The sequence below is a fragment of the Falco naumanni genome, chromosome 4 (assembly GCF_017639655.2).
Source record: "Falco naumanni isolate bFalNau1 chromosome 4, bFalNau1.pat, whole genome shotgun sequence".
In the NCBI taxonomy this organism is placed as follows: Eukaryota; Metazoa; Chordata; class Aves; order Falconiformes; family Falconidae; genus Falco; species Falco naumanni.
Genome location: NC_054057.1, coordinates 60896735 through 60916912, shown reverse-complemented (window position 1 = coordinate 60916912; position 20178 = coordinate 60896735). Strand labels below are relative to the sequence as shown.

At 45.8% G+C, this 20178-nt stretch overlaps 1 protein-coding gene across 1 annotated transcript in view; it reads right to left on the bottom strand.

Moving 5' to 3' along the window:
• Positions 1–19135, bottom strand: part of TMIE (transmembrane inner ear) — a 31606-nt gene extending 12471 nt beyond the window's left edge. The window contains exons 1-2 of the mRNA XM_040590432.1: positions 18716–19135; positions 4277–4394 (exon numbers count right to left, since the gene is read on the bottom strand). Coding sequence (XP_040446366.1) covers positions 4277–4394; positions 18716–18814 — 217 coding nt within the window. The 5' untranslated portion in view covers positions 18815–19135. The remainder of the gene's footprint in view (positions 1–4276; positions 4395–18715) is intronic.
• Between the last annotated feature and the right edge of the window lie 1043 nt (positions 19136–20178).

Here is a 20178-nt window from a genome sequence, read left to right as displayed (position 1 = left end):
GTCTGTTGTTTCATCAAAGTCTCTCCAGGAAAGGGGGATACATGCAGATCTTGGGGGCAGAGGAGCTGAATTGATGCTGCATGTGGTACCTCAGAAACGCTTTTTCTTCCTTTTCTTCACAGATTTTTCTTCGTAGAGGTTGTTTGCTTTAAAAATGAGCTCTCATGTGCTTTCTCCAGTTGTAAAAAAGATTTGACATTCATGATACTCTAGTGGATGAATAAGAATTTTGTAATGATACACACATCTCAGAGTTATGCCTGCAGCGTCACCTGAATGATGCTCTGCATGTGCTACTAAGTTATGTTTTCTATTGTGGGCTGGTTTCCTCCCAAAGTTTTGCTTCTCTTATGACATATCCTATCCCAGAGCATAAACAATGGAAAAAGATAGAGATGGATGGGTCTGACAGAGAGATGCTTTCATACGGCATCTGAGAAATCTGGCAGTCAGCTGCTGCAGGAAAGAGAAAAGCCGCCTGCTGACAGGTGTGCGAACACTTATCTCTTCTGGGCTCTGCTTTGTGGAGCTGGGCATTACTCCTTTGGTTTGTAACCTGCCCAAACACTTTTTGATGAGTTAGAAGATCTCCCCAGATACTTTTTGCCCATTTTAGTGGTGTGTGTTGACATATAAGATGCCTTTATGTAGGGATTTTAATTTTTTTTTCCCCGTTAAGGAAGAAAGGAAGGGTGTTGTGAATTTGGGTGTTTTTTCTGCCTTTCATTATGCGATGATGCCATCTTGTGGAAGTTGTTAAGAGCAAGAGCTGGAAACCACGTGTAGATCCTATCCATACCTGCTAGTCCTGTCATTCAGCAGGAGCAGGTTTGTGGGGTGGAGGAGTGTGGAGGATCCACCACCCAGGCTCGGTGTGTTACAAGTGGGATGCTCTGGTCCTGTGGCTGCCCTTAGCAATTACCATGCAGCTCTGGGACTATTCCTTTCTGGAGCAGCGATGTTTAAATTTCTATTTCAACTGAAAGGAATTCAGTTCAAGTGTTCCACAGTCACCCGCTGTGAAGTAGCAAGGGGCATTAACTTTCAAAGTTCCTCTCCTCATCCTCAATTACTCTTCCTCTGGCTTCACATGACAAAGCAGACCCGCCCCTGGAGCCCCGATAAGAAGGTGGGTGGAAAGCCAATGGGATCGTGTGGGAGCCCTGGGAAGGATGCCTCTCTGGCTCCTCGTGCAGCAGAGCAGTGCTGTTAGAGGGCTGCGCTACCCTCTTGCTCTGATGGGGAAGGTGCTGCTGGAACCAGGGAGGAGAAAGCCATACTGAAGCTCTTCTCCCGCTCTTGTCCCATTAGAAAAGTAGAACCTTGCCTAGTTCTCTAGACTGACACCGAGGCAGCCTCCAAGAGCTTGCTCACAGAAAAAAACCCACCTGTGTCTGCCCCTGAGAGTTAAAGCTTTTCTGGTAAAGCTGGGGAACCATCAATGCTTTGGGGATCACAAAGCGAAGGAGGAGGATGATGCTGCTGGAGCAAGACACGAGAAACTGGTGAGAACTGACTATACAATTCAGTTATTCTAATGTCGTTAAGTTTGAACCTGCCTTGTTTTGACTTGGGGCAGCGTTGGTTAATAGTTGCTGTCTTCACCAAATACTGTTTTTGTAAAGCTGACTGAGCTGGCGGGATTGCTTTCAAATCCCCTCAGCTCACTGAAAGAAAGCTTCTTCAAACAAAAAGGCTGTAACAGCAGTGGAGCCCTGTTGTGATGCGCTCAATCTATTTATCACCCCGATCTCCTGGTAACTATTTGCTCATTCCTCCAGTAACACGTGTCTGTAGCAGGCTGACATAATAGTCTGGTTTTGTTGAACTACCTGTCTGTGTTAGCAGGCTCTCGGGTCTTAAAGCAGATGTTACTTTACTGAATTGCAAGTAACTGCTCGTCTAAACACAAATCCTTAAAATTGTTATCTTATAACTCGGTACCAGTATCTCATAATTCACGGTTTTCTGCACTTCAATAACTGGGCTGTAACATTCTTTATGTGTTGTTTTCTATAATAAATGTAATTTCTGGGCTGTCACTTGATGAGTAAACTTTCGCTGGGTGTTTGCTCCTTGCTACTGGTATTTGTAGGTAACTAAAAACCTTAGTTTCTCTGCTACAAGCAGTGCACTGCATGATACGTGGGTCTGCGAGCATGGCAGCCTTTCCGTGCTTCTAACCCTAAATAATCTGGTATTGCCAGAGCCAGCTTCTAATGAACAACAAAACAATCATCAGACCTACTGAGGCAAAAATTTATTTATAATTTGATGCCCCTGAGCTAAGGAAAACAAGCTAAACTAACCCTTCCACCCGTCTACTTGCATTCTAAGGCACTGGCTGATAACTTTGATGCCCATTTCACATGGCACGAGGAGTCTCTAGGGTTAAATACTTGGCGGTGTTTTGCTCTGTGGAGTTTCTTCTGGTTGTTTGCAAAGGGTGTTTTGGCATGTGATGAATTAGCATAATTGTCATTGATGGAGAGATGGCATGTTGTAGGATTCCTTGTCTCTCAGACTTTAGGTGCAGGGTGTGGTGTTTGCCCAGAAAGGGCAATGAGGGGAAAAGAAAACAGAGGAAAATGCTTGTACTCGCTTTGAAAACGTGAATGTCTGGTTTTAACTTTCCTGTTATGTTCCCCTGCTCTGTTATCAGAGGAGGACTGATACAGGCTACCTATAGTAGCCAAAGAGGTGGCTGTGTCAACAAGAAGTGCCTTGGTTCCCCCAATGTCAGCAGACACCAACCCCAGACTGCTATGCTCTGTGATTAGGTTAAGGCTACATCTGATGGGGTTTTAGCAGCAAATTAAAAAGTAACAGAGAGCACTAGAAATCCGTGGTCTGCAATACTGGGTTTTTAGAGCCGGCCCAGCAAACCCACCTTCTAAGCAAGGGCTGGTAGTGGGTTAGGGCTGGCACTGCCTGTGGCTGGTCCCCACCAGGAGCTTGCACTCGTGACTGCTCTGGAGAGTGCCGTTACCTGTGGGAGCAGAAGTAATTCAGAAAGCTAAGGCAGTCAGGACCTTCCTTCAGTCACTTTAAAATGCTTCATTGCTCAGTTTCTGAAATTAATTTTAACAAGCGATTAGGGCCACCTGCCAGAATAAGAGAACGGTAAAAAATGCTGAGAAGATTTAGATGTATCTAAGTCATATGGCTGGGTGATGTTCTTTCTGGAGTGGGTAAGGGTTTGAGGAGATCAGAGTTGATGGGATTTACCTTCAGGGACTGGGGACAGGCTCTGTCCCTCTGCTCACCTGTCCCTAACAGGAAAAAGAGGAGATTCGAGGGCATTGTAGATGAATCAGTGTAACTTCATTTGCTAGAAGAAACAAATTAGTTTACACTTTGCGAAAGTCTAGAGGGTAACAAAAAGATGAGAAAGAAATGGATTTATCACATTTGACTCATCAGACTGGTCTGTTTTTCTGTATGAAGTTGTAGTTGGCTCAAGGAGAGAGCAGAAGATAATTTTGATGGGATTATGAGGGTGTCCTAAGTGGTATTCTCACAGGGAAGCTCATGGTAGCAGTTAGCAATGCAGAGTGAAGCTGGATGATGCTCATCCCAGAGAGTGAGCTGCAAGGGGATGAGGCTGGATGAAGACACTCAGATGGGAAACTGGCCATATCCAGATAGACCCTCAAGCATGCTGGGAGAGTGTCTGATCCCATCCCACTACGGTCACAAGGTCTAAGCCAGTGACTTCCTACTGCCTGAGCCCCAAAATTGAGGTTTTTAAATCCTGAAAGCCCTGCCAAAATCAAGCTGAAAGTCTTGGCACCTGGAATAGGAGTTGGGGACCTTAAGGTCAGATCTGGCTGTGACTGCAGACCTTAAGGCTTCCTATCGCAGCATGTGGGGCAGCACCACAGGAGGCCATGCATAATTTCTGCAGTTGTGGGACAGGGCGGGACCATGGCTATAACATGCATTTGGGCCTGAATGTGATATGGCAGCTGATCATGGTCCCAGCTGTGGCACAAGCCTGTAGTATCTCTTCTTCTCTAGGATGGCACCAGCTAGGACCTGTTGATCGGTATATGTATATTACAAGATGAAACTGTGGTGGCCCATCTGTGGTTCCTTCAAAGACCCCACCTGCCTCTCCCTGCCACAAAACCCCCTCAGTGTGTAGCCCTGTGATGCCAGAGACCAAAGAGCCTCATCCTGCCACCTCCGTGGCCGTCTGGTCTGTAGTCCTCCAGGACCAAGTCCTGCTTGGGGTGGTGCTGTGGTTGGTGCAAGGCAGAGAATCACAACTTACTGACTGCCAGGACAAAGATGGCAAAGATACCAATCACCTGCCAGAGGCGCAGCCCCCAGATCACCACCGTCTCCGAAGTGACAGGGTCCGGTTTCTTTTTTGGGGGTTCTGTGGTGGCCTGGGAAAGAAGGAGAAGAAACAAAAACAAGAAATGCTGTTTAAGATTTGCAAGGGTCCCTAAAACAGTCAGAAAGATGTCAATACTACAGGAGACAGCAGATGCCAATTTAGTGGCCTCTCAACAATCTGGAAATCTTTGAGGAGTAGAGACTTCCATAAAGAGCTGGTATCTAAAGCTTTTGCCATTTTGAAGTTTATCTGAATTGTTGCCCAATTTCATGATTGCCAAGCAAACTGTTTTGTTGTTGTTTCTTAACTTCCCAGCTTTTTCTAAAGAATCCATTTCCTGGGGTCAGGAGGAAATTGCTTATGTTTTGCATTCCTATATTTAAAATATCTTTTTAAGACTCTGCTGCAAAGTACAAATGGCTTTTTTTTCTTTTTTTTTTTAAAAGACTTCTCCGCAGGTTGCATTACAGTGGTGTCTGCTCTGCTGGGGCTAGATAAGAAGGGAAGGAGAAGAAGAGCTGAATGTTGGGGTGCAATGAGAGCCAGCAGCTCCCTGAAGATGGGGAGCTGGGGGGGACGATGCAGACAGCAGGGCAGAGGTCTCACAGCAAGACCCCATCCCACCACCCCACACAAGGGGAGTGGGGCAGGCACAGGATGAGCAGACAGCCCAGGTCACCAGATGCCTCCACAGTGGTAGGGCAGGTTGAAGGCTCAGTGGAGCTCATGGCCAGGCAGAAGCAAAGCAAGGGGTGAACACTAGAGCCCTGGCTTGAGGTAGCTCCCACCAGACGGGGGTCAACTTTCTCTGACCTTGTTGCACTGTCTCACAGTTGGCCCCAGCTGCCCAAACTCCAGGAGAGTAATCTGCCTTTCTCCTTGAGAAACACAGAACTGCTGGATCAAATCTGGCAGAAGTTAGTGTGTGAGACTGCAGTTGGCACTGAGCTTTGAGCTTGATTGTTTCTATTTTTTCATTGTGAGACCCCCCCAGTGGACTGGTGGCACCGCTTCCCTGGCTCAGGTGTGGGGTTTGGTGTTGAAATATAGTGGGTCTCTTCCCCTCCTTGGTGCACGTTCCCATCCTGACCCCACACCAGCCCCTTTTTCTCTGCTCAGACTTCACAGGGCTGGGGCAGGGGGCATGGGTGCACTTGGCTCCTCCTCTGCCCACTGCCTGTGGTCGTGGGGTAATTGCTACAGCCGACAGCTACCCCATCTGAAGGAGCAGTGCAGGAAGGGACCAGGTAACTTGTTTGCAGTGCCTTGGCCACACTATAGCTGCAAGGGCACCTATATTTATATATATATAAAGGGCAAAGGATTTGTCCCTCGGGCAGAGACGGCCATGGCCAAGCCTGGCTCACCTGCCCCACAGGCAACGGCTGGCTCTGGGTCTGCTACAAGAAAATAGGTGAATCTTGTCTCCAGCTGTCCTTCTGTGGAGCTCCTCCAGGCATGTACCTGTCTGTGCACTCATGTCCAAGCCCTGAACATCTGCACACTGATGTTGCCTTAACCCTGCTTTCTGGGGGGGGAATGCTCATCTGGAGGGGAGGGCTCTTAAACTTGAGTAACTTGCAGTTCTGTGATGTTGTTTCATAGCTCCTTGGCTTTAAATGTGTGAGGAGGGGTAGGATTCAACCTCTTAGATACAGGCATCAAGTCTTGTCTGAGCCGCTACAGGGCGTCCTGCATCTGTCTATGCAGCAGGGCACAGATCTTGCACTGCATCATGTGCCAGCTCATGTCAGACACTGTAGGACATCTGGGATGGCACTAGACTTCATAGCAATGTCACAGCAGCGGCCTCATTACTGTAGGTTTGAGACAAAAATCAGGACAACTTATATCCATACCTTGCACTGTGCACCTAATGTCGTATGAGCATCCAGTGCCTCTGTTTCCCAACTGGTAGCAGAGGGATGTTGCTGTTTCCCTACTTTTGCCTAGAGGTATTTTGAAGGGAAATGCCCTGTAGATTTGATGCAGGGACACATACTGGGGCTTGCTTATGAGGTCAGAAAGGACACGATTTAAATTCCATTATCACTGGGGGATGAGGAGTTGATGAACCCTTGAAGGGTAGCACAACATGCAGGCAGTAACTCCCACACAGCATATTCTCTAGCTGTCACAAGAGGAAAGCTGAGTCTGAGATGGCTGTTCAAGTTGTGTTTAAGTCCTGGGGATGCAGTCATGTTGCTTTAACCCTGTAAAATTAGCCCCACAAAGTACATATGTCAGATTTCATGAAATACAAGGGAAAATGGTTCAAAACATGTTGCTCTGGGCTAGAGGCTCCAGTTCTGTAGCCAGAGCTCAGATTCGTGCAGCAGTACAGACTTTCAGAACGGAAAGCGGAATATACGGCAGGGAGATTAAACAGCACAGCATCAAGGAGTCGAGATTAAAACTTAGACTAGAGCTGATATTGAATTTTTATATAGATAAATAATGGTAATGAACAAACAGTTGTTTGCAATTAAGAATTTGGGTAACCTGTGTTTGCTGAGAGCCCCTGCACCACTTGAGAACACATCAAATGTGTAGAGACAACCCAGGTGTGCTGTGAGCCCAGGAGGAAGGTCCTGGCTTCTCTTATTTTTGCCTCCACATGAGTAAACCACGAGGCTGCCTGCTGGGAAGGTGGTGCTGTTTCATCTCTTTTATGTTGTAGCTTGCAGGTTCCTTCTGTACTTTCATGTATATACACATATATCGTATATCGTGATCTGGAAAATAACTTAAGGGGGGTGGGGTGTGGCAGGGCATGATACCAAATGCCTCTGTTCCTTGAAAATATCTTGATTTTTACAGTTAAGTGGACTTTTCCTACCTGTAAGTGTATTTTTGCTTTCAATTCATATTTCTTTTGAGGAAGCCAATTTTTACTGTTGTTCTCCATGAAACAAGTATTTAAATTAATTGGTAATGAATCAAAATGAAACAAAAAAAAACCCCAACCTGAGAGCACTCCGGTATTTTTCTTAATTCACAGTCTTTTTTTTTTTTTTTTTTTTTTAAGCAGTCTTGCTTCTATATTTTGAGTCACTAATAACAAGTTTAAAGAAACTTGCTCTTAAATTATCCTGTAGATGTTACATTAAGCCTGTTTGTCATTCAGGAAAGCATGTCTGTAAGTTATTCAGGCTAACAAGGAGGTCTTTGAATTAAATTCTGTGGCTTGTATCTATATCAAAGGTCAGAAGAGATGCAATGATGTCCTGTTTAGTACTTATCTTCAAAGAGAGAGGGACTTTGGTTAAAGAGGGGAGCGTGTCTGATGCATGAAGAACAGTACTAATTTCCATCTGCTGAAAAGACTCTAGGAGTGATGTGCAAGGGGGAAATGAGAAAACATGTGAAAAAATGGAATAATAATGAGAGCCTTATCTTGTGAAGACAGTGATGTGAGCTTTCCTTTTGTGGTTTAAAGGTGATTTGGCTAGTGCTTCAGGTAAGGTGAGTTGCAGCCTGGGCTTCATTGACTGTTGAGGATCCACTCAACATCTATGGGAGATTCTGGGTTAAATAGCTTCTCGGATACCTGCCTTTGATAGAAGAAACTTCTCTGGAGTGACCACTTAGATAAAACGGGACAAGGACCTGATGGCCTCCATAGTAGCTAAATGTGGGACAAACAAGGTACCGAAGTCTTATTGCAGATTCAGTCCCTAGTTCTGGTGTGTTCCCCATCTCTGAAATGGGGCTGAACGTGTTTTACAGGTGTGTGAAGAAGGCAGATGTTACTAGTGAGGCAGGCTGTCTGGGTCAGCTCCTGTAGTCCCAGGGCAGTGATGATATGGTAGGGTCACTCATACCAACAAGCAGCATTTTTCCTTGGCTTATGGCTTAGAAAATTAGAGGTTAACAACCCCTCACTGCCAATGAGCTTCATGTTATGATGTGTTGTGGTGCAGGAAATCATAGAATTAAAACCCACTCTTGACCTTTCAGAACAATTGTTAGCAAAACACCTTCGTTGCTTTATATCAGAATGGAGGACCTGACCTGAAGTGGCAATAGATTTTTGATAGAAGCTGAAAACACTTAAATTCTAAAAATAAATAAATAGTATTGATCTGAACAGACACAGGCACATCTGATTCCCTGCAGTGCCCTTCCTTTCTCAGCCCATGGAAGTGCTGTTAAAACAGGGCTGTAATGGATACCACAGACTGAACTGGAGCTGGAGCTACTCTCCAATTACTTGCTTATTTGTGCAATACAATCCTTATTTTAGTCTCTTCCTCCTGAAGGATGCTTCCTGCCATGTCTAGAATGCTTTGTCTCCCAGGGGCATCCTACTCAGAATCCATCAGTGACGGTAAGGACTGCTGTCCGAGCCTGTCTCTGCCAGGCTGCCTTGGCTAGCCAGCACCTCATTGCAATGAGTGACAGCCACCCTCCTCCTGTAGCGCAGGGACTGGCCACGGGCCATCAGGTGCTCAAAAACCAGAATTGCTACAGGTGAACTAAGGCAGAAAAAAAAAAATCTGGCCAGAGTTGATGTGGTCTTGTGGAGGCATCTGGGACAATCAAAGAAGTGTAGGAGTCTGAGATACCCGCCACTGACAGAGGTCCCTTTTCCACTGCATGGTTTCTTTCTACTCCTTACAAAGCATCCAGCATCAAAGAAAAGAAAACAAAGAAGCCACAGCAGGCAGCAGCCCTGGGGAGGAATCAGGGCACTGTTTTAGGTTCAGAAAATTGTGTTTCACTAGAAGTGCTGACCCCAGAGATCCACGTTTGCCTTCTGCCTTGGATTCAGCTTTTGCTATTCACTGCTGATCCCAGAGCTAATCTCCTCAATCTGATTCACAGGATACACTCCATGCACAGTAGTTGGCATGGTTTTGCTATTTTGTGAAGCTTGGCTCTCCAAAGGATGGGTCTTTTCTTCCAGACTTGTCTCTGATGACAGCTGGGAAAAAGAGCCAGATATTTAAGAGGAAAATGGGTGAGAAAAAGACATTGTGGGCTTCTGCTGGAGCTCTGCGTGTGGGCGTAAGTCTGGAGTACACATCAGGAAGGGGAAAACAGAGAGACAAACAGGGACGTGGCTGGTGTTAGTCTTGCCAGGGTTATTCCAGGTGGGAGCGGAGGTGAGGCGAAAGCTGTGTAGAGAGCTGGAACTCTAAGGCTGACTGTAGCTATTGCTCTGGACTGTCTTAGGAGCAAGTCCCCAGAGGACCTGATGATAGTCCAGGGAGTGGAGCTACCGCTCTGGAGGTTATGGTGGACATACTGCCCGCCCAGCTGAGCCTGGCGCTTTGCTGATGGTTTTTCCTTCCACCTGCCTTGCCATCGCACTTGCAAGTGTGTTGCACACAGCAACAGGATGCTCCACGCTTTCTTGGCTATGGTGGAACACTCAGCATGAGTGGTGGTCTGCTACAAAGAGTCCCAAGACAAGAGAAAGGCTGTAGCATTCCTCTACATCCAAGAAGCCTGTTTTCTCATGAGGGTCTGCTCTAAAAAGATGCCTGCTCATTGGGTATATTCCCTGCCTGCAGCTGTGGAGAGCAACCCCTTCTGTGTCATGTAACATGGTTACCTGTCTCCTGACCAGCCATGGGGTATCTCATCCACCAGAACCTGATGATCTTCAGCAGGTTGTTTTACTTTACAGTTAAAAATTAATCGGCAATAATCATAAATATTGTGTCCTCCAAGAATCTAAAGTAAAAAAGAATGCAAATTGCAGACTGAAGGTGAGGGAACAAGAACCCACCTTCAGCTCCATGGCTTGGAAGTGGTGGTACTGGTTTTCTACAGCACACACAGAGGTGTGGAACCCAAGATCCTTGTTGCTTTTGTGGGCTGAACCTTCCAGTGTTAGTCTCTTCGCTCTGGGGATCTCAAAGCACTCGATGCATCATCCTTGTTCAAAACCAGTAATATTTCCACCACAGAGTAGAGTAGCTGAGATGGGCAATTAAAAAAATATTCTCAGCATCACAGTGTGGATCAACAGCTCTGGAACGGATTGCAGGATCCTCCTCTAGCTGCTGTATAATGTATATAGAAACCTTTCCAGAGGTGGGAGTAGGCATTATTTGATGTTTAAATGTTCCCCATTCTAAGTCACGAGGAATGATGAACAAACCCTTGGAGTAGTAAAAAGATGGGGAAGATGTAAATAGACAGAAAGGTAAGGGGTGTGCTGATGTATGGGGTGCTACAGTGATGGTGTGCCTCAGGAGGAGCACAGCCCGAGGCTCTGGACCACTGCAGAACCATGTGCTCACCATCAGTAGCAGGAAGGCTAGGGGTTGGAGCACCTGCTACCAGTTTATGGACGATTCTGGAGGAAGATGTGGATGAGGAACAACATAGCCTTAAACAAGGTTGAACTTGCACTGGAGGGAAGAAACAGCAAGGTTAAAGCTCTCTGCCACTTGGTTTCAGAAAAAATCTTCTTGTGAACCAGTACATAAAGTAGTGAAATATATTGCATATTTAAGATGAAAGTGCAAAGGGAAAAAAGCATGAAGCAAGACTGCTGCAGAGTCATGACCATTCATGTAGACAGTTTGGTTTAATCACTGCAACATTTCTTCATATTCTTAGAGCGAGTGTGGGGTGCTAGGGCTGAGGTATGCAGTGCAATTAATTACTCTAGTGTAATGGCCAGGCTCCCGCAGCTCAGCAAATTATCGCATACAAGCTGATGTCCAGCAACTGCCTGTGTGCACACACAGGGACTCAGTCGCAGGTGGTTAAGTTTACATTGCTACACGTGATGACCCGACAAGGTGTCCAAACTCTTCAGTGTATTGAAAGATGCAACACTGTCCCACATCTGAGTGTGTGTGGGGGAACATCTTAATGAAAGTAATTCTCAGCAGCTTCAGGAAATTGGAAGTGCTTATTAGCAATGCTTGGCAATAAATGTCAAGATTCAGAGCTGTTGATTTGTGCATGGGAATAAATGTCAAGATTTGGAGTTACTGATTTGTGCTTGGCAATAAATGTCAAGATAACAGGATGAATGGATTGGGGACAAAAGGAAAAGATATAAGGAGATGAGATGCACCAGAGATGAAACTGGGACAAGGCAATTCTTATGCAGACCTGAGTGGGGGGAAAAAACCCCACAAGAAAATGGTTCCATCCTGGGTGAATTTATGCCCTTGGTCACAGTGTGGCCCAGAATTGGAAGATGAAGAGGTTACGTTTGGTATGAAAGTGAACAGCATTGCTTAATCTATGCAAAGCAGTTGCACTAAACAAGACTCCAGACGACTGGAGGCAGTAAAAAAGATGTCTGCAAGAGATACCAGGCTTCAGAGAAGTCATCTTTAGGTGGAGGAAGCTGTTAGGAACACAGAAAATGCAGGCAAGAAACAACATTAGCAACACTCAGGTAATATTTCAACAGGGAAAGACTTTTGAAGGCAAGCAGGTGAGAATATACCAAATGAAATGGTGCAAACCCACACCTGCGGTTAACCTCACTACGGTGCTGCTACCGCTTAGTTGCTGGGCAGTGCCTACAGGGATATGAAGTCAGGGTTCCAGGAGGGAACAGCCCTGAGCAGAAAGCAATAACAAGGAGGCCCTGGGCTGGCAGAGTGTTTAATCATGTTATATAAAAGGGAAACTTAGGGCTTAGTTTAGCAGCCTGAATGTAAAGGAGACGATGATGTATGTTTGGGTTAACAACCCCTGTAACATTTATGGAAGACCTGGCATCTCTGGAGCAGCAGCTGGAAAACTGGCAGAGTACAGCACAATGCCTAAAGTAAGATTAGAGTGATATGTTAAGGAAAGTGAGAGTAACTCCTGGCCAATACTACTAATAACTGTAGAGACCAAAGATGAACTGTTGATCAGGGTGGCCCTTGCAGGATGTGGAGTAGCTCCTTAGCCTCTGGCCATACTGACTCCATCTCCCACGGGAGCTGAGGTGCCCCGATCCCTTGTTGATGCCAGTACTGCAGAGACTTATTTTTGGTGTCTTAACCTTCAGGCTAAATCTCTCCTGCTGAAAAAAAAATATGCATTTAACCCTTACTTAGCTGCTAAAAAAACATGTGGTACAAGTAGTTAAGCCTAAACTAGTTATTCCAGGGTTATTCATGTCTGAGAGAAAGCGGCACTTATGTAAGGCTATTCATCCCTTTGAGGAAACTTATCTAGACCTGCTGAAGAAATGATTCTTTCTCCTCTGTGATTATTTGTGGAGCCTACAGTGACTAGCTCAGATTTGGGTGTTCAGTTTCTAGATGTTCGATTTAGAGCAGGTAAATCCTGTCTTTGACATTCAATTCTTTGCTGCTTCAACCACCAGAGATCAAGTAAAGAGAAACAAGGGGATTTTTGGTGTGTCCTAGGGATCGAGTGGCTCCCTGGCAGGAGCTGGAACAGGGGCTGGTAGCCCATTACTGCCCCATGCTTTGGGTTTCCAACATCTCAGACCCTGTAGGGCTGGTTTGGAGGAGGTGGGGATCTGAAGTAGGAGCCAAGATGGGGTATGGTCGTGATACCCTGCCCTCAGTTCTGCTTTATTGCCCACCGTGGCCCGTTCCCCTCACTATGGAGGTACAGCATTTGCTCCCAGTGAAGGCTGGGCTGTGCCAAAGTCTTGGCCCCCAAGCCTTGGATGGCATGTCCCCATGTCTGTGGACCCCAGATGTGTCTCCTCCATCCCAGCATGTCTCAGAGTTGCACTGAAGAAAGGATTTCTGTGTTGTGTGCAGGCATCACCTTTGCAGCTTCTCCAAGTGCCCAGCAAGGGCTGGGAGGAGGAAAAACTACTCTTCAGAGTTGGATCTGAACTGACATTGGGCATTCAGGGCTGTAAAATATCTACTAACCCCCAAAACATTAAATCGTTTCCAGGCAAGTTGCATTTTTAGGTCAGAACAGTTTGACACTGGCTCTTTTAACTGGGAAAAAAAAAAAAAAAAAGAAAAGAAAAAGAATCACAATTGCTTTGTTTCTGATTCATTTCAGGCAGACAGAAACTGTCAGTGGTGATGGTGGGGGAAGCAGAGCTATTATCCCTAGTGGAAAAGGAGATAGCTGCTGGATACAGGAGTTAATTTGCTTCATTAAACAACTGACAAGCCATGCCTTTTACAATTTTTCTTCTCTAGGTCTTTTTGGTTGTTGTTGTTTGTTTTGTTTTTTTAATGCCCCTTCTAATTAGGCTTGACTGGTGTTGCTGCTTTGGCTGCAGCATGGCTGGGCTTTGAAAAACTAATGAGATTTATTCCCAATTGCATTTGATTACATGTATCTAAAGGCCACAGATGGTTCAGGAGGACTGAGCTTTAAATAATGCACATGTGCACTCTCTTCTTTCCCCTCCTTCCAAGTAATAAGACGGAGATGGACAATGTGACAGGATGGACAGATGGACAAACTCCATGCAAGCAACACTTATTTAGTAAGGCTATCAAAATCCTCTGCAGCGGTGGGGGAACCCTGGCAGAGTCCAGATGAAACACTGAAAGCACAGTAATGATAATTGATTGGTAGCTTCACAGGTCAAGGGCCAATATAATAGGATTATATATTTAGGAAAAGAAGACTGATAATAATGACTGAGTCTAAGTGTGATAGCTGATACATTGTAATTTCACATTAATTACTAGATTTAGATATAGCTGTTGCCCTGATTGTGAGGCTTGCTTGAGCCAGGGCTGCTCCTGGGCTGGCCAAAGGGACACCTCTTGTGGTCTCAGGCCTCCAGCTTCCCAATGGGAACCTCATTGTTTTTCATACCTGGACCAGTTCATGTCCTGTGAGCAGCAGTCTCAGGCTGAACCCTGATGCCTCTCTCCATCTGAGAACAGCAGCAGTCACACTGCCTCTTTAGCATAGCTGTAGCATTTAGGATAGCTGCTTATTAGCAGGGGCAATAGATTTAGTTATAGATGCAACCTCTCTGCAAATAACAATAGTGCTCTGAGAGCATGTCTAAGGTTTTCCCTAATATTTATGTGAGTTTGTGTCTGGGAGGGATCAGTGACTTTGTACCCTGTATAGTCTCTGTCTCTCTCTCTTGAGCCTGTCTCCTCAGACTGACCATAACAAAGAATTTCCCAGAAAATAGCTTTTATAATTTTCCATAATATTTTGAATCCAGCTTACCTGAAATACGTGTATTTTCCTTAAAGATGCAGTTCTTAAAGCTAATTCTTATATCTCAAATCATTATGTGTGTTCCTTGTGTATGTCCACCTGAACTATTATGTTTTCTCTGTATTGACAGCTATTGAGTTAAATCTATGCATCCACAAGGGAAATCAACCTCAGAAGTTCACTATAACTACTAGCTAATTTTACTTGCCTTCATTTAAACTACAATCACACATGAGTATTTTTTAGATTATTATATACAGCATTACACCCATCACATTCATTTGGAGGCTATCGATGAGGGTTGCTCTCCCTGGAGCCCAACTATATACAGCTAAGTGTAGTATAGACTGAACTCCACTTAACACCCCACGGATCAAATGTATCATTTGTCTATATGGCAATTTGAAAGCGGAAGGTCTTGGAAAACATCTGAAAGCCTTTAATTAACCCCTCCTTTTCTTTAAACTGGCCTTCAGTTTATTTTGCAGTAATCTTCTTACCCTACTCCACCAAGCCCTGTCTTCGCTCAGCTGAAGCTATTCATAACTAGTTAAAAAGAACAGATTTTTGGGGGTTTGGTAGGGGTTTTTCTCCTTCTCCCCCCCCCCCCTTTTTTTTTTTGTTTTCCCCCTTCCCTATTCTCAAGTCTGTGGTGCAGCTTTTCCAAGGAGTCCAAGCTAGAACTCACAGGAGACCAGAAGCTTCTTTAATTTCTATTTTGGTAGAGAGAAGGGCCACCTTGTTCTGGTCTGTTAAAGCTTCTGAAGAGTTTCTTTTATGTGGCTTCCTAGGACAGAGTTTAATCTCCTGAACAGGAAGCTCCAAATTCTAATCCAGAGACCAAGAGCTTGGCAAAGGTCTGACAGATGCAGAATTGACTCAATAAAGAGATCATTGACTAAACAAAATCCTATATCCCGAGCACCTGCTATGCCTTCCCATCCCAGGGACCAACTTCACACATGGTCCAAGTCTTTTAAGAGCTGACCTGATGCACATTATCCTGATCAGGTCACCTTATTGGTTTCTACATGAGGAATTCATTACATCTGGGGCCAGAGCACCCTGTGATAACCCACAAGGCTGATGTGCCTAACCTCTGCCAAAAGAAGATGGACCTCTCCTATGAAATAGTGGGAATGGGAAAGGTCCAACTTTCAGACTGGTATTTAATTTTTACATCTGCTTTTATCCAGCCTGATTCCTTCCTTAGGTACCTCCAAAGAGTTTATAAAAAAGGAGAAAACCCAGGTAAATCAAGTAAGGGCTGTCAAAAGCCTTGGTATAGGAATGAGAAGATAATTATGTCAAGAAGAACTCTGTAATGAACCATATCAGGATAACTGGGAAAATATAGTTTATTCCAGCTGGTTTATCAGTCCTTAATGTTAATAAAGTGGCTCAAATAAACCGAGATTTCCCTGTGCTTTCCCAAAGCAAAGTCCTGATGGTTCTCCTGTTGCTCTACAGAGCAGGCAATTCCTTAAGCTGATTATTAAGCATGATGCTACTTTTCAGCCCTGGCCCAAAGGAGGGCTGAATCTGAGAAGTGATGGGGTTTGTATTGGCCTTTATAAGAGGAAATTTCTGTTTGAGAGGCACTGGAAATGTTGATGGTTCTCCCTCCTCAACTTGCCCTAATTCTGTTTCCACCACATCCCCATGGCACGTCAAAGATCTGATGGACAAAAGCAGCAGCAGTATGAGCTGTGCTATTGCCTCATCTCTCCTTCCCTATGTAAACTGCCTGCTTCTTGAAATGCAAGCTTCATCCTAGCTGGGGCTCCTGGGGGGGGGGGGGGGGGGGGGGGGGGGGGGGGGGGCGGTGATGGGGAAGGTGGGAAGCTAAGGAATGGGCCAGCGCTAGTTGTGTTTCATGTAATGAATTTATTTTATTAGAGGATATTATTTTATGGGAGCTGAATGCATTGTCTGAGCAGCCCTGTGCAAGGAGGAAAAAAAGCCAAAGCCATGCTCTCTTGTTCTTCAGTTGTGTTGTTGCTAGAGCATTGGTGTGATGCTGGAAAAGAGCCTTTTCCCAGCCTTCCAGGAGTTTATCTGGCACCTGCTAAAGTCTGAGCGTGTGAATGCACAGGGGAGGGCTTCTGGCACATTGCACGGGCAGTGGGCAGGGCACACCATGGAGCAATTTCCAAATTTACCCAGTGCTGGGGTAGCTTGCTAATCCTTGGACAGTTAACTTTCAACCAGGGGACTGAGAGTTCCTCCAAAAGGCCTGTGAAAGAGGAAAGCTTTTTGTCAGTGCAATTAGAGTCGACATTCGGAGGCTTTTATTGCCTCTTTGCTCCTAAGTGGACAGTGTACATGAATCTGCGCACTTGAAAACACTTGAAGACCATCAAATAAGAGCATCTTCTTGTTTCTTTACTTCTTTTTGTGGCTTGGGGTTTTTTGTGTGTTGTTGCTTTTTTTTTTTTTTCTTTAAGCTCGCTGAAATGCTTTGATGTCTAGCCCCTTTAACCTTCTCTCTGTTTGCTTTGGTGGGCTGGCATAGCATAAATTGAATTATATTGGATAACTACATTGTATAATTATTTGAAGTAAAAAGTCCTTGCAGAGCTTCAGAGCAGCCTGTAATTCATCTGCTTTCTACAAAAACTTGACTGTTCCTCTAATCTCATTTTTGGGTACTTGGTAGTTAACCTGCCGTGCAGATTGTGTTTCCAGATGAGATTTGCTCCCTCTGTGCTTTAAGCAGAGAAGTTTTCAAGAACGTCTGGTATAAGTAAAGCAGTGCATAAAATTACTTATGTTTTATAATTTTTTTTTGGTACTTTTGCTATTTATCTTTGTTTTGCATTGTTGTGAAGACAGTTCCTGTGAATTGTGCATCTGTGAAACTTAATGAAAGGGACCATGTTCCTGGTGGGGTGGGTGCTGTGCCTGCATGCCGCCCGGGGTGCGGTGAAGCGTGCTTTGTGAAATGTGCACTGTAAGAGAAAATTCTGCCTCGCTTGTCACCTTGAAAGCTGCTGTAGGCTGAACTGCTTGGAAAAATGTGAAAAATGTCTACGGCAGAGTGTGCATGAGTGTGCAAAGGAGTTTTAGGTTCCCATTTGCCTTGCTGGGGGTGTTATATTGTGGTCAGATAGATAGGATGGGTTGGCAGACCCATTTGAAAATCTTGAATTTACTAAATTTAAAATGAAACAACCAGAGAGTCAAGGCAATAGTTGGACTGTGGCATGGGGATATGAATTCTGCATGGTTGTCACTGCCTTTGATGTGCTGGTGACAAACTGCCAAACGTGCACTCCAAAGGCGGCAGAGATCAGACCTGGTTTGGTGTGAGGCCAGGTGATGCACAAGGCAGCCAGGGATGCAAAGTTTTAAAACACTGAAAAAAATCTTTGCTTATGCCAGCCCGTAAGAGCCCTTCACACAGCTATGCCTACACAGATGCATTTTTGAGCAGTTTAGCTAAACCCAGAAATCTGAGCAAAGCATCTGCTACAAGAACACACTGCTCATCAGCACCGCAGCCCTGGGGGCTGATCCTGGACCAATGCTGCAGCTGCCTCTAACATGGCTCAGGCCTTAGGAAAAGCAATGAAAAGGTTGAAAATGGCTGGGATGCAAAACTTTTGGCAGCTGTAATTCTGAGGGGCCGGATTCTCACTTCTGTAACTGCTGCCAGGGTGTAGACCTGGGATGTGAAGTTGCTGTTCCCTCCTGGTTCATTCCAGCCTTGCTGGAGGGAGCTGGGGCCACGAAAGCACAAAGTCACCCTCAGGGGAGAGCTCTGAAACTGAGCTGTAGGTGAGGAACGTCACCTCAGAGGTTAATGTTTTTGCTGAGCTGGAGGAAATGAGAGAGAGAGAAGAAAAATGCAGCTCAAACATTTCACTTGGGCAAGTAGATCCAGGGACAGGATCACCTGGGTCATGCCTGGTCCTTCTCCTCTTTCCCTGAACCTCTGATGTGGGACACTTGTTGGACATGCAGTACTGGGCTAGAAAATGCTGTGCTGTGACTTTGGCCCTTTGCAGTATCAAGTCCTCTTTGGGGCTTAAAGGAGCCCTAAAATGCTGACTGTCCTCAGCAGCAGCTACTGGTATTTTAAAAGCACTTTCTTTCCAGTGCTGGGCCTGTAGAAAGCAACAAGCATCTTCCAAAGAAGCCTCAAACTCCATGGAGCCACCTTAAAGTCTCTGCTGTCCGCCCTGCCTGTCCTCCCTGGGTAACGTGCACGGGAAAAACACGTTCCTGGACACCCCAAACCCCCAGTTCACAAAGCAAGCTGCTCCTTACCTCAATTAACTGTGCCACAGCCGCTCTGGAGCAGGACAAGAAGAGGGAGGAAGAGCTCACCCAGGAGAGAGGATGCTGCAAGGGTGGATCCCACGCCATCTTCTCTTCCCAGTATATCTCTGACTTCTGCGCTGTAGTCCAAAGCCGGGAGGTTACGAATAACCCAGCCAGCTCCCAGCTGCGTTCAGCATTTACCAGAAGCAGTCGCGTGCTGTCCTGGCCCTTCTTTACTGCCTTCCTTTCTAACCCAGCAGCCACAGAGCTGACGCTGGGGAGTCATTAATTAATTAGACTGGTGTCGCTTACAGAGTAGAGTGCTCTGCTGCTCCTCAAGCCCAGCTTCGTGAAGGGGGGACGCAGGGAGCAAAGCAGCCTCAGAGCCTCACTGCTCCCTCGGAGGAAGGCGATTCACTCACTGAAAACCCTGGCTTTGCTTTTTTTTTTCCTCTCCTTCTCCTTTTCTTTCTTTCTTTTTTTTTTTTCTTTTTTTTTTTTTTTTTTTTTAACAGCTGCCTGACTGATTCTAGCTCTCTTGCTCTCCTGGCCTGTTGAGAGAATTCTCTTCCCTTAATGACAAAGGGCTGTAAGCCAAGCTGATGCATCATCAGCATCATACGTACTCGACGCTAGCAGAGTTCACTGTTACTGGAGATTAGGATTTCACATCTTGGGATTTTAAAAGCATCTTTCATCCCTGAAGGATCTTGTGGATGTGTTGCTACAGTCTGTAGCCTCACCCGGATTTGATCTCTGAAGGCAACGGGGAAGAGCATGTGCATAGCAGGCTGCGGAAGGTAAAACTGCGGGGCCAGCGCCTCTGGTTCATCGCTGCTCTAGGAGTCAGGAAAATGGTCTGAATCCAATGGGCAGGGAAAGCACAGCCTGAGGGGTGTGGGGGATCATGGGGCTCCAAGCTGGACTGTCCTTCCACCAGGGAGCAAAGAAAATCTTTGGCCACAGAGTGAAAAAGTGGGTCAGGAGAAGAGTGACTGCATGAAACTGGTTTACTATATTCTCCAACACTCATAGTTTCTTTACTGGAAGAAACCTGGAATTTTAGGCAAGAAAGCAAGCCATGACATCCAGGAGGATCTAGTCCCTTCTGCTACCGTGTTCTAGCACTTTCAAAGAGCTAAACACAGTTTCAGGAGAAACAGCTCCATAGCAATTTACATTTTACAAGCTCAAATAGGCAAGGCTGGCTTTAAGGTTTGCATTACTGATTAGATGGTGGAGATCGGAGGAGGGTGACAGGGTGCCAGCGTGTGCATTGCTTGGGGGGGGGGGGGAAGCAGCCCCTGGGTTCCCTGCTGCGCTTGTACTGGCCGCAGGCTGGCACGGGACCGTTACCTGTGGGGATCCACTGGGGAGTGGGTGGGAAACCCGGGTACTAGGATGGGAGATCGGTGTGAGAATTGGGTGCTGTGCAAAGGGAAGGCAGGGTGCTGTGTTAGCAGGTCTCA